The sequence below is a fragment of the Balaenoptera ricei genome, chromosome 7, assembly GCF_028023285.1.
Source record: "Balaenoptera ricei isolate mBalRic1 chromosome 7, mBalRic1.hap2, whole genome shotgun sequence".
Taxonomy (NCBI): Eukaryota; Metazoa; Chordata; class Mammalia; order Artiodactyla; family Balaenopteridae; genus Balaenoptera; species Balaenoptera ricei.
The window spans coordinates 93,330,250-93,344,901 of NC_082645.1; the positions used below are offsets into that span (position 1 = coordinate 93,330,250).

At 37.9% G+C, this 14,652-nt stretch overlaps 1 protein-coding gene across 3 annotated transcripts in view; it reads right to left on the minus strand.

Annotated features, from left to right (window-relative positions):
- Positions 1 to 14,652, minus strand: part of PLEKHM3 (pleckstrin homology domain containing M3) — a 190,039-nt gene that overhangs the window by 32,609 nt on the left and 142,778 nt on the right. For 2 of the 3 annotated variants that reach the window (XM_059928564.1, XM_059928565.1), the window contains exon 7: positions 2,936 to 3,093. In XM_059928564.1, the coding sequence (XP_059784547.1) occupies positions 2,936 to 3,093 (158 nt within the window). Of the gene's footprint in view, positions 1 to 2,202; positions 2,680 to 2,935; positions 3,094 to 14,652 lie in introns of those variants that run through there. The other variant, XM_059928566.1, reaches the window with a different exon arrangement.

The window sequence follows — 14,652 nt, forward strand, 5'->3', positions numbered from 1 at the left end:
GTGAATTCCACCATACTGTCTTCCAGGTCACTTATCTGTTCTACTGCCTCAGTTATTCTGCTATTGATTCCTTCTAGTGTATCTTTTCATTTCAGTTATTGTATTGTTTATCTGTTTGTTTGTTCTTTAATTCTTCTAGGCGTTTGTTCTTTAATTCTTCTAGGTCTTTGTTAAACATTTCTTGCATCTTCTCGATCTTTGCCTCCATTCTTTTTCTGAGGTCCTGGATCATCTTCAGTATCATTATTCTGAATTCCTTTTCTGGAAGGTTGCCTATCTATCTCCACTTCATTTAGTTGTTTTTCTGGGGTTTTATCTTGTTCCTTCATCTGGTACATAGTCCTCTGGCTTTTCATTTTATCTATCTTTCTGTGAATGTGGTTTTCATTCCACAGGCTGCAGGATTGTAGTTCTTCTTGCTTCTTCTGTCTCTGAAGGTATACTGTTAATCTTCTAACATGTGGGTATTTTCCAGGTATCTTTCTGTTATGGATTACTAGTTTAATTTCATTACGGTCTGAGAACATACTTTGCATAATTTCTACTCTTTAAAATTTGTCCAGATGTGTTTTATGGCCCAAAATATGGTCTCTCTTGGTAAATATTCCATGTGAGCTTGAGAAGAATGCAAATTCTGTTGTTGTTGGATGAACCACATGAACTGACATGGATGTCAATTAGATTCACTTGGTTGGTAGTGCTTTTCAGTTTAACTATATGCTCACTGATTTTCTGCCTATTGGATCTATCAGTTACTGATAGAGGGGTTGTTGAAGTCTCTAACTATAATAGTGGATATATCTAAATAGAACAGTGGATTCATCTGTTTCTCCATGTAGTTCTATCAGTTTTTGTCTCATGTATTTTGACTCTTTGTTCATACACACTAAGGATTGTTATGTCTTTTTGAAGAATCGACCCCATTATCATTATGTAATGCCCCTCTTTATCACTGTATAAAGGATGGTATTATTTCTTTAAATATTCAACAAAATTCACCAGTGAAGCCATCTGACTATTTCATGGGAAGATTTAAAGTAATTTAAGATTACTAGTTCAATTTCTTGTTGTAGGTCTATTCATATTTCTATTTCTTCTTGAGTCAGTTTTGGTAATTTGTCTTTTGAGAAATTTATCCATTTTATCTAAGTTGTCTAAATTGTTGGCATGAAGTTGTTTACACTACCTCTTTAAAAATTTTTAAATTGCTGTACCCTTTTTCATTCCTGATTTTGGGAATCCATGTCTTCTCTCTTAATTTCTTGGTCAGCCTACCTAAAGGGTTATCAAGTTTGATGATCTTTTTTAAAAAAATATTTATTAATTTTGGCTGTGTTGGGTCTTAGTTGCAGCACACGGGATCTTTTGTTGTGGTGCATGGGATCCAGAGTGTGTGGGCTCTGTAGTTGTGGTGCACAGGCTCCAGAGTGCGTGGGCTCTGTAGTTTCAGCACGCGGGCTCTCTAGTTATGGCTCATATGCTCAGTAGTTACGTTGCACAGGCTTAGTTGTCCTGTGGTATGTGGGATGTTAGTCCCCCGACCAGGGATCGAACCTGCATTCCCTACACTGGAAGGCGGATTTTTAACCACTGGACCACCAGGGAAGTCCCTGTTGATCTTTTCAAAGAACTAATTTGGGGTTTCATCCATCTACTACTTTTCTGTTTTTTACTTCATTGATATCTGCTCTAATCTTTATTCTTTCCTTCCTCCTGCTTGCCCTGGATTTATTTTGCTCTTCATTATCTAGTTTCTTAAAGTGGAATTTTAGATTATTAATTTGAGACCTTTCTTCTTTTCTGATATAGGTGTTTATAGCTATAAATTTCACTCAGAGCACTACTTTAGCTGCATTCCATACATTTTGATATTTTATATTTCATTTTCATTCATTTACAAATATTTTTAAAATTTCTCTTGTGGTGGATTTCTTCTTTGACCCATGAGTTTTTAGAGTGTATTATTTAATTTCCAAATATTTTGGGGTTTCCTGGATTATTTTTTTCTACTGGATATCTTAATTTCATGTGTCAGAGAACATATTTGGTATGGTTTCAATCTTTTAAAATTTACTGAGACTTCTTTTATGGCCCAGAATATATGGTTTATTCAGTTGGAAGCATTTTTTTAATTTAATTTTTTTTATTAAATATTTTTATTGCAGTATAATTCACTCATTTAAAGCATAAAATTCACTGCTTTTTATTGTATTCACAAGACTGTGTAACCATCACCATTATCTAATTCTAGAACGTTTTCATCGCTCCCAAAAGAAATCCATACCCATTAGTAGTTACTCCCTTTTCCCCTTTCCCCAAGCTCTAGGCAACTACTAATCTACTTTCTGTCTCTATGGATTTGCCTATTTGGGACATTTCCTATCAATGGAACATATGTGGCCTTTTGTGTCTGGTTTCTTGCACTTTGGTTAGAAAAAGAATCCCACATGAACTCCCACTTTTCTTTCCTTTGGGTCCTAAAACTTTCATCACTACACTGCAGTGCATTTATTCAGAAGAGCATGTGGTGAGCCAGAGGGCTGTTCATCACTCTGGTTTTCTTCCTAGTGGCCAATCCAGTTTTGGTCTTCCTCTGCGACTGTGATTTCCATTGCCTATCACTTGACCTGGGATGGTTGTGAGGATTCTTCCTTCCCCATCTTCATTCTAAAAATGAATCTGAACACTCTGTTACCTAATAATGCAGAGCTAGGCTATGCAACTTTGTTATCTCATTCTGGATAAAGGTAGCAAAATGAGTTGGAAATAAATATAGGAAACCAAAGGGTAAAAAATGTTCTCCAGGAATAAGGGAAATCTGATACAGAGGAAGAGACAGAGATACAGTACTCGACTAAAAGCTGGCCAGCTCTGGCCCAATAACACTGCATGTGACATATTCAGGTATACTTTTAAAAGACAAGAGATTCTGTACCTGCTTGTTGAAATATCCTCAAAAGGGTAGAGGATCTCTCCATTGTTACAGATTTCACAGATGAACCCCTTCTGGCTACAAAGACTGCAGCTGTACACGTGTGAGGCGGCAAATTTAATGACCTTGCCCAAGAATGGAGCCAGCTTTCCCTCTATCACCTGCAGAAAGAGAAATGGAACAGGGAAGAAGAAAATTTGTTGAGAAGTCTTGCAGATGCAGGAGGAATTCCTTTCCTTTACCCAACAGGAAAACCTCTAATTATAATTTCTCAGCAGCTCTGAGAAAGAAAAGACATAGTATTTTCGCTCCAAAAGAACTCTCTGGCTTAAACCACTGGAGGTTGGAAAATGAAGATGTTGAAATTTCTTTCGTATTCCTCTTTTTTTTGTAGTGTGTTGTAGAGGACTGAGGACCAACAAATGGGGAACTCTACTTTCATAAACTAACTTGACAGTTATCGTGCGGTATAAGAGCAGTGTGGTCGATTTCCCAAAACAGACTGAAGACATATAGAGTAAGTACTAATGTAGTATTTTATGTTGTACATTCAATAATACCTGTTTTCTGATGAGTTAATAGAATAGTTTTTTAACCATCTCCCCTAAGAACATGTAACAAACGTGGAAGATAGGTTTCTCTTGCTGCTGATAATTATAATAATACACAGAAGCTGCAATTTGGCAGTCTGAGTGCTATATTTAGCCTGAAGATTTTTTTAAAAATCTCTTAGTGTTTAAAAAAAAATGCCAATTTAATAATTGGAAGGTTTCACATAAAATTCCAGATTTTTGGCTTCTTTTGGAAAATCATTAGATCTGGAAAAACTAGGCCTGAATTCCAACACGATGATGATCCCGGCTGTGAGTAGAGGCTGCTTGCTCCTGCCGAGGCACGTGCTCTTCAACTGACACTTGTCCCCATGAGGCCCCAGTGTCTTGAGTCTGCCTGCCTCCCACAGTCCCCTCACCTGCTGGCCTGCAAATATCCGTGAGTGTGGAGCCAATGGTCCATCAGAGCCCTCCTCACTTAACTAATACTGCACAGGCTTTAAAGACTTTGGCAGTTCATACACTAACAAGATAAAATTTGCCTTTATTTCTCTCTCATTGATGCACATGCATATACATGCTGATTTTGATATAAGAAAAAAATGAAGATTAAATTTAATTTGGAAAGAGCTGGAAATGGATACTTTCAAGTGAATCATAGTTAAAGTGATAATTTTACATAAAAATAACATCTGAGAGCAGTAAATCATATTTAAAGAGATATTAGAAGGCCAAGGTGAACAAATAGTAATAGCTGATAATACAAAAATAAAAGACTACAAGTAATGTAATAATGTATTTTGCAATTTCTTTACACTAACAATGAAATATGTGAAAGAGAATGTAAACAAACAATCCCTTTTAAAGTCACATCAAAAATAAAATAAAATAAAATAAAATAAAATACTTAGGAATAAACCCCACCTAGGAGGTGAAAGACTTACATACTGAGAACTACAAAACCTTAATAAAGGACACTGAAGATGATTCAAAGAAACGGAAAGCTATCCCATGCTCTTGGATTGGAAGAATTAATATTGTTAAAATGACAATACTACCCAAAGGATTTGGGTACTACAAAGCTACAGTATTCAAAACAGCATGGTATTGGCACAAAAACAAACATATGGATCAATGGAACAGAATAGACAGCCCAGAAGTAAACCCACACACCTATGGTCAATTAATCTTCAACAAAGGAGGCAAAAATATACAACGGGGAAAAGACAGTCTCTTCAGCAAGTGGTGCTCGGAAAGTTGGACAGCCGCATGCAAATCAATGAAATTAGAACACACCCTCACGCCATACACAAAAATAAACTCAAAATGACTTAAAAACTTAAATATAAAACATGACACCATAAAACTCCTAGAAGAGAACACAGGCAAAAACATTCTCTGACATAAATCGTACCAATGTTTTCTTAGGTCAGTCTCCCAAGGCAACAGACATAAAAGCAAAAATCAACAAGTGGTACCTAATCAAACTTATAAGCTTTTGCACAGCAAACGAAACCATAAACAAAACGAAAAGACAACCTATGGACTGGGAGAAAATATTTGCAAATGATGCAACCAACAAGGGCTTAATTTCCAAAATATACAAACAGCTCATACAACTCAATAAAAAAAAAAAAAAACAACCCCAATCAAAAAATGGGCAGAAGATCTAAACAGACATTTCTCCAAAGAAGACATACAGATGGCCAATAGGCATATGAAAAGATGCTCATCATCGCTAATTATTAGAGAAATGCAAGTCAAAACTACATTGAGGTACCACGTTACACCAGTCAGAATGGCCATCACTAAGAAGTCTACAAATAACAAATGCTGGAGGGGGTGTGGAGAAAAATATCCTGTGATAAACCATAGTGAAAAAGAATATATATATGTAAAACTGAATTAACACAACATTGTAAATCAACTATACTTCAATAAAATTTTAAAAAATTAATAATGTATTTTGCAAAAAATCAAGCTGTACATAATACTGGAGATAAAAACTAAAGTGGTTTATGAACATCACTACTGAATAATCTCACGATGTTTTAAAAATGAATATAATGGTTAAATCTAGGGAAGGGAACAAGTTGGAAAAGCACGTCTTTCACCTTGTATATGGTTGTTTTGGCATTTTTAAAAGCAATGTATATTATTTTTGTATTGATGCAGAAATGGAACAGAAGAATCAGGTTTACTGCTTTATAAGAGTGTTGTTTTTTTTCTTAATAAAGGGGGTAGAAATTATGCTGGCTTTTTTTCTTTTTTTTTTGAGTCAAGCAAGTACATTTTCCACCATTTTAAAATTTATTCTCCTCCCCATTACCTTTAAGAAGCCATAGATAAGACCTCCTTTTATTTATGTTTTCTCAAGGACCATTAACTCCAATCAACCCCAGGAAAGTGTGCTCCTAATACCAACACATGATACACACTTTCTAAGAAATAACCACTACCAAATCATATACCCAATGGGGTTATTTATAAATTGTGGTAAGAATACTTCAGCTGAGTTTTGTTTTACTAATTTTACTCTTTTCTAAACAACCAAAGTTAATGACACATTTAAAGAGAGGCACTAACAAACTATAGTCCATTTAGGGGAAAACATCAGGATATAGAACTCACCTGGTCTGGAAACCAGATGAGTAAAGGTTGTTTTAAGGAACTGAGGATGAGAAGAGAACACCTTAAGGAAGATATGAGAGTTATCATATAGGATCTAAAAGAGAAGATTGGGGCATCTTGTACATAAAGCTTTTTCTTTATCTAGAAGATTTTCTTGGTACAAAGCGTAAGGGGTATGAACATTTTGAAGGCTTTTGAAATATTTCACCAAATTTACAGTGCCAGTAATTTATATTTATTCCTATCTGGATATTTTAATAAGCTTTTAAAAATTAATTTGGGAATTGATATCTTCACAACATTTAGTCTCCCTATCTCCATTTTATTAAATTTTCATTTATTATCAATACAAATTTGTTTTTTTCCTTTGTATAAGCCACTGACTTCTTATTTTGAACTTTATTTTATTTTTAATAAGCAGGTTCTTATTAGTTATCTATTTTATACACGTTAGTGTATACATGTCAATCCCAATCTCCCAATTCATCCCACAACCCCCACCCCCACCACCCCTCTTGGTGTCCATATGTTTGTTCTCTACATCTGTGTCTCTATTCCTGCCCTGCAAACCGGTTCATCTGTACCATTTTTCTAGATTCCACATATATGCGTTAATACACGATATTTGTTTTGCTCTTTCTGACTTACTTCACTCTGTATGACAGTCTCTAGGTCCATCCACATCTCTACAAATGACCCAATTTCATTCCTTTTTATGGCTGAGTAATATTCCATTGTATATATGTACCACATCTTCTTTATCCATTCATCTGTCGATGGGCATTTAGGTTGCTTCCATGTCCTGGCTATTGTAAATAGTGCTGCAATGAACATTGGGGTGCATATCTCTTTTTGAATTATGGTTTTCTCTGGGCATATGCCCAGTAGTGGGATTGCTGGGTCATATGGTAATTCTATTTTTAGTTTTTTAAGGAACCTTCATACTGTTCTCCATAGTGTAAGCCACTCACAGTTGTTATTTAGGTTATTTTAAGGTTAAACTTTTGTATAATATTTTTTCTTATCAGCTATTGCTGGTGTATTAGAATATACTGACATTTGTGTCCATCTTATATACGACTATATTACTAAATGTTCATGAATGCCTATCATTTTTAGGATTCTTTTGGGTTTTCTGAAGGTAATAATCTGGTCCCTTCCTTTCATGTTTCATGTCTTATTGCATCATGCAGCACTCCTAAAACAATATTAAATAATAATGGTGTTAGTGGACAGTCTTGTTATTTCGATGAAATCAAACTATATAGAGTCTACAGTGAATGATTCATTTTCTCCATCAAACACACATGTCTTGTCATGCACCACATTTTATTGATTCCCTTTCTCTTTTTATTTATTTATTTATCTGTAAAATTTTATTTATTTATTTTTGGCTGGGTTGGGTCTTCGTTGCTGTATGTGGGCTTTCTCTAGTTGTGGCGAGCGGGGGCTACTCTTCATTGCGACGTGCAGGCTTCTTATTGTGGTGGCTTCTCTTGTTGCGGAGCACGGGCTCTAGGTGCGTGGGCTTCAGTAGTTGTGGCTCGTGGGCTCTAGAGTGCAGGCTCAGTAGTTGTGGCGCATGGGCTTAGTTGCTCCGCAGCATGTGGGATCTTCCCGGACCAGGGCTCGAACCCGTGTCCCCTGCATTGGCAGGTGGATTCTTAACCACTGTGCCACCAGGGAAGCCCCTCTCTTTCTCTTTTTAAATAACAGCTGTATTGATATAGAGTTCACATAACATGTAATTAACCTATTTAGAGTCTACAATTGAATATGTTTTAGTTTATTCAGAGAGTTGTGTACATTTCATCAACTTTTCCCCAAATCCCCATACCCATTAGCAGTCACTAGTGTTTTCTCCCTAACCCATCCCCCAAGCCCTAGGCAACCAATAATCTACTGTCTCTACAGATTTACCTCCTCTGGATATTTCATGTAAATAGAATAATATAATATGTGGTCTTTTATGACTGGCTTCTTTCACTTAACATAATGTTTCAAGGTTCACGTTGATTCTCTTTTAAATGTCTCTAGTGTAAGTCTTTTTCTCATCCTATCTCAGGCTTTCATCACCCCTCTCTAGATTAATGAAATAATCTTCTGGTTTTATTTCTGGATAATAGTCTTTTTCCTTTGATCCATCCAGCATACATACTAGTCAGTTTTAGACATCACTTTCATCGTGTGTCATCTCTTCCCTCAAACCTTTGGTTGAATTCTTATTTTATCATTGGTAAAAACTCTTCATTCGTTCATGTCAGAAAATTACATTGAGTTACTATTCTCAGTTATTGATACAAGTGTGAACTAGACAAAACTGCAGCTTACATTTTGCCTGGTATATGAGTGTCTCCATAAGCTGATTCCACGCTATCTATCCAAATTCATTTTCCATTTCTTAATATGTATGTTCTGTTGCGAGGAAAGTTTTCCCGGTGTAGAATATGCTTGTTCTTGCTCCTGTGCCTTCACCCATGTATTTCCTCTACCTGGAGTTTCACTTCCTCTCTTAACACTTATTTAAATTTCACCCAGGCTTTAAGGCTCAGATCTATTCTGGCTTGATCTGGAGAGCCATCTCTGGCTACTTCACCTGCCACGGATCTCTTGGGCTTCATACAATTTATTTTTACATCACATAATTTAATATAAATAGAAATTGATGTTCCTTTGTATTTTTTTGCTATTGTTTAACATGTGATTGTTTTGCTTGTCCAACTGTAGATTGAAAATATAAAAGTGGAGATACTGCCTATAAAATGGTGATTTTACCTATAAAAGTATAATGGTGATTTTACCTATAAAAATGGCAATTTTATATGGAGCAACCTAAGAGAATGTAAACTGTTGAAAGACAAAGATTGAGTCTCATACTAGTCTTTAATAGCCCCTCTCTGTCAGGCACCTAAGTTCTTGTTGACTGACTGAGGATGCTTCCCAGTCTTTTTCCTTGGCTGTAGCAGTCATATCTTTGTGCTCTTTTTGTGTCACAACATTTTTTTTTTTTAATTAATTAATTAATTTATTTTTGGCTGTGTTGGGTCTTCGTTTCTGTGCGAGGGCTTTCTCTAGTTGCGGCAAGCGGGGGCCACTCTTCATCGCGGTGCGCGGGCCTCTCACTGTCGCGGGCTCTCTCGTTGCGGAGCACAGGCTCCAGACGCGCAGGCTCAGTAATTGTGGCTCACGGGCACAGCTGCTCCGCGGCACGTGGGATCTTCCCAGACCAGGGCTCGAACCCGTGTCCCCTGCATTAGCAGGCAGATTCTCAACCACTGCGCCACCAGGGAAGCCCAATGTGTCACAACATTTTGAATCATTCATTCTGCTGTGTGATTTAGGGAGGAGCACGAAGAGCACATGGACTTGGTGGCAGTTCAGCTATTCAGAGACCCTTTCTGCTTCTTTATACTTGAGTAACTGCTCCTCCTATTTGTCAGCTGAGGTTCAGGGCCATGTTCTTCCAAAGGGCTGAAGCTGCTGGAAGTTTGTCCTCCAGAAAAGTGAGGTAATATTCTATAAGTTTATTTTAGAATTGACAAACATTTCTTTAATATTATAGAAAGAAAAACTTTATACTGATACATTTCAAGGGGTAAAGGTATATTTGGAAGGTTTAAATCTTGTCTTTGAATATAACAACTAGCAGCACCGGGGAGCTAGTCTGGCTTCTGGTCTAGAGGTTTCATCACTAAGAGAAGCAGGCTCCAGGTGTGACATCTCCTAGGGTGCTTTTTAAAAAGCAGATATATCTTTACTTGGGATAATCGCTTAAAAAGAAATCAAGTGTCTTGCCTCCCACCATCTCCTCCTGCCCTCAAGAATCCTGCTTTTCACTCCCACTTCCTAGCCATCTTGGTGGAGACTTAAGGTTGGGACCATATACCACAAACAATAGGAAGATGGCAGCCTGAAAGAAGACCAAAGCCCAAGGAGCCCCTCTTTTTCACTCTTTTCCTGGTCACAGGTTAATATAACTTTATATCAGTCCATCACAAGTCACAAGGTCATTTTTAGCATTAGAAGGCTGGTGGTTTCAGTTAACCAGGTGGTCATTTGGATATGTTGTAGGTGCTAGTGAAACAGACCTCTGAGATGAGGTTTGGTTATCCCAGGTTTAGTTATTTTCCCCAAAGTGTCTCTCTATGGGAACAAAATCATGACAAAGTAATTAGCAGAAAACATATGTAGCTCTTTGTCCATCTCCTCAATCTCCCTCACCTTTTCCGTATACCAAATTGCCTTATCTCTTTGAGAAAAGGCATATGTCCAAAATAGGGTGAAAGAGTTTGTTTCTGTTTTCCATTAAACTTAATTTCTTGTACTAAGGAAAATCCTAGTCTGATTCATTTAATTTGGGAGTGTTGCATATATGACTATTCCAGAGGTATCATACTGACCTGGTGTTCAAAGAATGAACACTTCTGTTTGTAACTTAAAATTATGTGTCCTTTATTGCACTGTAGGATAGAGACAAAATGCAATATCAAGCTGGTACCTTCAAGATTTTTCTATTTTTGTCTTTTGCAGTCCCTCTACAAATTCTTTTCACTCTATCATTTCAGGTACTTCTAGAACTCAAGGAATAGTCAAATATCACTCACCATGATCCAGCTAACTGACAAATATACCAAATATGCTTATGCTTCTTGTGTGACAGCAGCCCACGAAAGCTGCCTGGTCGAACTTCCAGCTCAGGGATACACACATTTTCCCCCCTCTTCTATTCTGGTCAAGATGGTCAGCATTGGAATTTGAGGCCTATGGCTTTCTTGCAGACTAAGACAACAGACTTTATTTGATTTGCTTTCTTGCAGACCAATCGAAAATTACAATTAAGTTAAAAAATAACCTAGTGCTGCCTTCTCCAAACCACAGTTTCAGAAACAGCTGCTTATTACTCATGTGTGGCACCAGGAAATTGCAGTGTCATGTTCAAGGTCTGCAGCCAATAGAAATCTGTGGGATTGGGAAAAGGGCACAAATGATTCTTTTATGTCTGTTACCTTCACTCCCTCAGCACCACCACAAAATTCAAAATCTGCATGGGGAGAGGAACAGAGCACTGGGGACTTGGACAAGAAGCAAGAAAGAAAAAGCTCTTTCTCATTGAATTTATGCATCGACGAATTCCTTCCCCCTGATTTGTCAAGTTACCTTCCATTTCAATACAGGCATTCCTCAGCCATTGTGTAACATCTAGATTCTGGACAACTGTTGGGAATACGTTGATGAAGAGGGCTGCTGCACTTGACAAATGGCCCCTCCTCTGAAAGTCTAACCAAAAGACCCCATTCATGTTAAATAAAGCCACCTGCCACTCACCAGTAACAAGCTAGCCTGGTTACTAGTGGAAGAATCAAAATTGTCACGCATTGTAAAATGATTTCAAATATAATTTAGGTTGCGTTTGCTTGGCCAGAGGGCTATGAAAGGCTGCACTCACTATTTTCTCTCTGAGTGACATTTCTCAGCGTTAACAGGTGGGGACAGTGACGTCTAGTGATCTAGGCCAGGTGAGTTCCTGGAGAGGTCAGAAAAACAGCCTATGGAGTCTGCTCAAGTTTGAAAACCTAAACCACAGCAAGAATATTCTGAGTTCTCATTCAATTCTAAATTTTACTCTTTTTTTTAAATTGACATATAATGTTATATTAGTTTCAGATGTACAATGTAATGATTCGATATTTGTATACACTGTAAAATCACCCCACAGTAAGTCTAGTTAACTAAATTTTACTCCTTTTAATAATAAATTCTTAAAAATAGAAAATAAAAAGCATACTACCATATTTTTCTCAAAAATAGAAAATAAAAAGCATAGGGAATTTTCTTATTTCAAAAAGTTTGTTAAAACCCCATTTCCCCATAATCAGCCTTTGAGCTCCTTATCATGGCTTAATGCTGGGATGTTTGTATATAAACAGAAAACTGTGTCTTCTCTAATTAGCTGCTCCACACCCTTCTTTATCCATTATGGGACTGTTCTAACAGGACTAAGATTTTGGCTAATCAAATACTTCACTGAGGGTGGATTATGATGTCACCAATTAGCTCTTATCTGATCCTCTCCCAAAGGTGACAATTTCTACTTAGATATTGGAAGCTATGTGATAATTTAATCTGGACTATCTGGGTTAGTATAATTGGGTAGATCTGTGAGTGGTCATCACCATTCCTATCAAATTATATTTTGCTTCCTGATGGAAACTATCTCAGGGAATAACAGATAAACGAATTTCAATTTTCTCCAATGGCTGAATGGTAAAGCTGAGCCCAAGAACATAAATTTCTTATTCACAAAAGTATACGGGGGGGACTTCCCTCGTGGTGGCAGTGGTTAAGAATCAGCCTGCCGGGGCTTCCCTGGTAGCGCAGTGGTTAAGAATCCGCCTGCCAATGCAGGGGACATGGGTTCGAGCTCTGGTCCGGGAAGATCCCACATGCCGTGGAGCAACTAAGCCCGTGAGCCACAACTACTGAACCCGCATACAACTACTGAAGCCCGTGTGCCTAGACCCGTGCTCCGCAACGAGAGAAGCCACTCCAATGAGAAGCCCGCGCACTGCAACGAAGAGTAGCCCCCGCTCACCACAACTGCCCACGTGCAGCAACCAAGACTCAACACAGCCAAAATAAATAAATTAATTAATTAAAAAAAAAAAAAAAGAAAAAAAAGAATCCACCTGCCAATGCAGGGCACACAGGTTCAAGCCCTGGTCCAGGAAGATCCCATATGCTGCGGAGCAACTAAGCCCATGCGCCACAACTACTGAGCTTGTGCTCTAGAGCCCGCGAGCCACAACTACTGAGCCTGCGTGCCTAGAGCCTATGCTCCGCAACAAGAGAAGCCACCGCAATGAGAAGCCTACGCATCGCAACAAAGAGTAGCCCCTGCTCGCCACAACTAGAAAAGCCTGCGCGCAGCAACAAAGACCCAACACAGCCATAAATAAATAAATAAATAAATTTATTAAAAAAAAAAAATATATATATATATATACGGGAAGGGGCCTATTTCAGTTTTTCTGCACTATGGAAAGTGCCTCAAGGGGTGTGGCCTCGTGAAGCCACAACCTCATGAAACTTCAGTAGAAGCATTTGCAAACAGTAAGTACAATTATGTGGCCCACATATTCTGAGCCCCAAAGCAGGCCACATGGTCTCATATAAGTGCATGAGTATTATTTAGGGGAAAATAGATTAAAATATTTTAAATTGAGACAGTTCCAGAAAATTCTCATGGTATGGTCAGCAGAATCTTACTCCTCTATTGAGTTAATTAGCTATGTGTCGAAAATAAGTCATATTTAGGTCTCTACTATTCATTTTGGCCCTAGTTATGTCATTATTACTCATTGAACAGTAAACAAGGAAAGGCTCTAAGTGGTTTCCTTAACTCAGCTTCCTTACTTAATATATGAGAAAACTAAGGCCAAGAGAGGTGATGTGAGCTGTCTAAGATCACCCAGCTGGGCTATGTCAGATGCCCCTCCACCGCCTTAAGCACCCTGCACTACTCTAGGAAGGGGCCTTTCTGAGGGCATCTAGGGTCAGAGTGCAGCCTCAGGCTTTGGTTCAGCCTGAGAATCCTGAGGTCACTGGATGCCCACTGATCCACCATATAGAAATGGAGGACTTCTAAACTGACTCAGTCCCTGCCTGGAAACAAGATGCACAGTCTGGTCCAGGTTTACTCCCACAGTCCTGATCTGAACTGGATTTGTCTTTGGCTTATGTAAAGATTTATTGTCCAGCATACTTACTACTTGTATGAAAATTCTCTTAAGTGGTCGCATCTTGTGTGAATTTCTGAACATGGGTATGATTCTTATTATTGAGTGAATGACTGGGAAATTCATCGATTAAAGTAACGTGAAATTCTGTGATGAAAATGGACTTAACATCAACTTAAACCCTAGGCTATTTACCAAAACTAGAGAAGTAATTTAATTAAAGGAAGAAGCAACTACAGCTGGAAAAAACCAAAGCAAAACAAAGCAACTCCCCGAATGCGTGTATGTGGGAGAAATTGAAGAAAGACGGCTTTTCAGAGAGGACCTGAGTAGAGGCCAATGGAGGACATCTTAACAGAAAACCAACAAAAGACCCCATGTTTAAAGGGATAGAGAAATAGAGGAGAAATAGGAGCAATATTCCCTGATCATATAAGGGAATGACCCACTAAGGGTTAGGAGAGACATAAAAGGCAGAAAGAAGGGAAGAAGAAGTACAGAAAGGGTGGAGTTAAAAAAAAAAAAAAAAAGGTTAAAGAAAAGGGAAAAGCAATTCAGATGATCACAAAGAGAAAAAAAAAAAAAAAAGGATTGAAGCTGATTTAGATCTGAAATGGGAGCTAGACATCTTGGCTTCTATTCCCAGTTTTGTCTTGGCTTCTATTCCCAGTTTTGTCCCCACTAAGCTGTCTGACCTTATTAATAAGTCACTTAACTTCTCCATGCCTCAGTTTCCTCATCTACAAAATAAAGTGATCATACTAAGTCATTCAAAACTAGATGATCAGTAAGGATTTCTCTC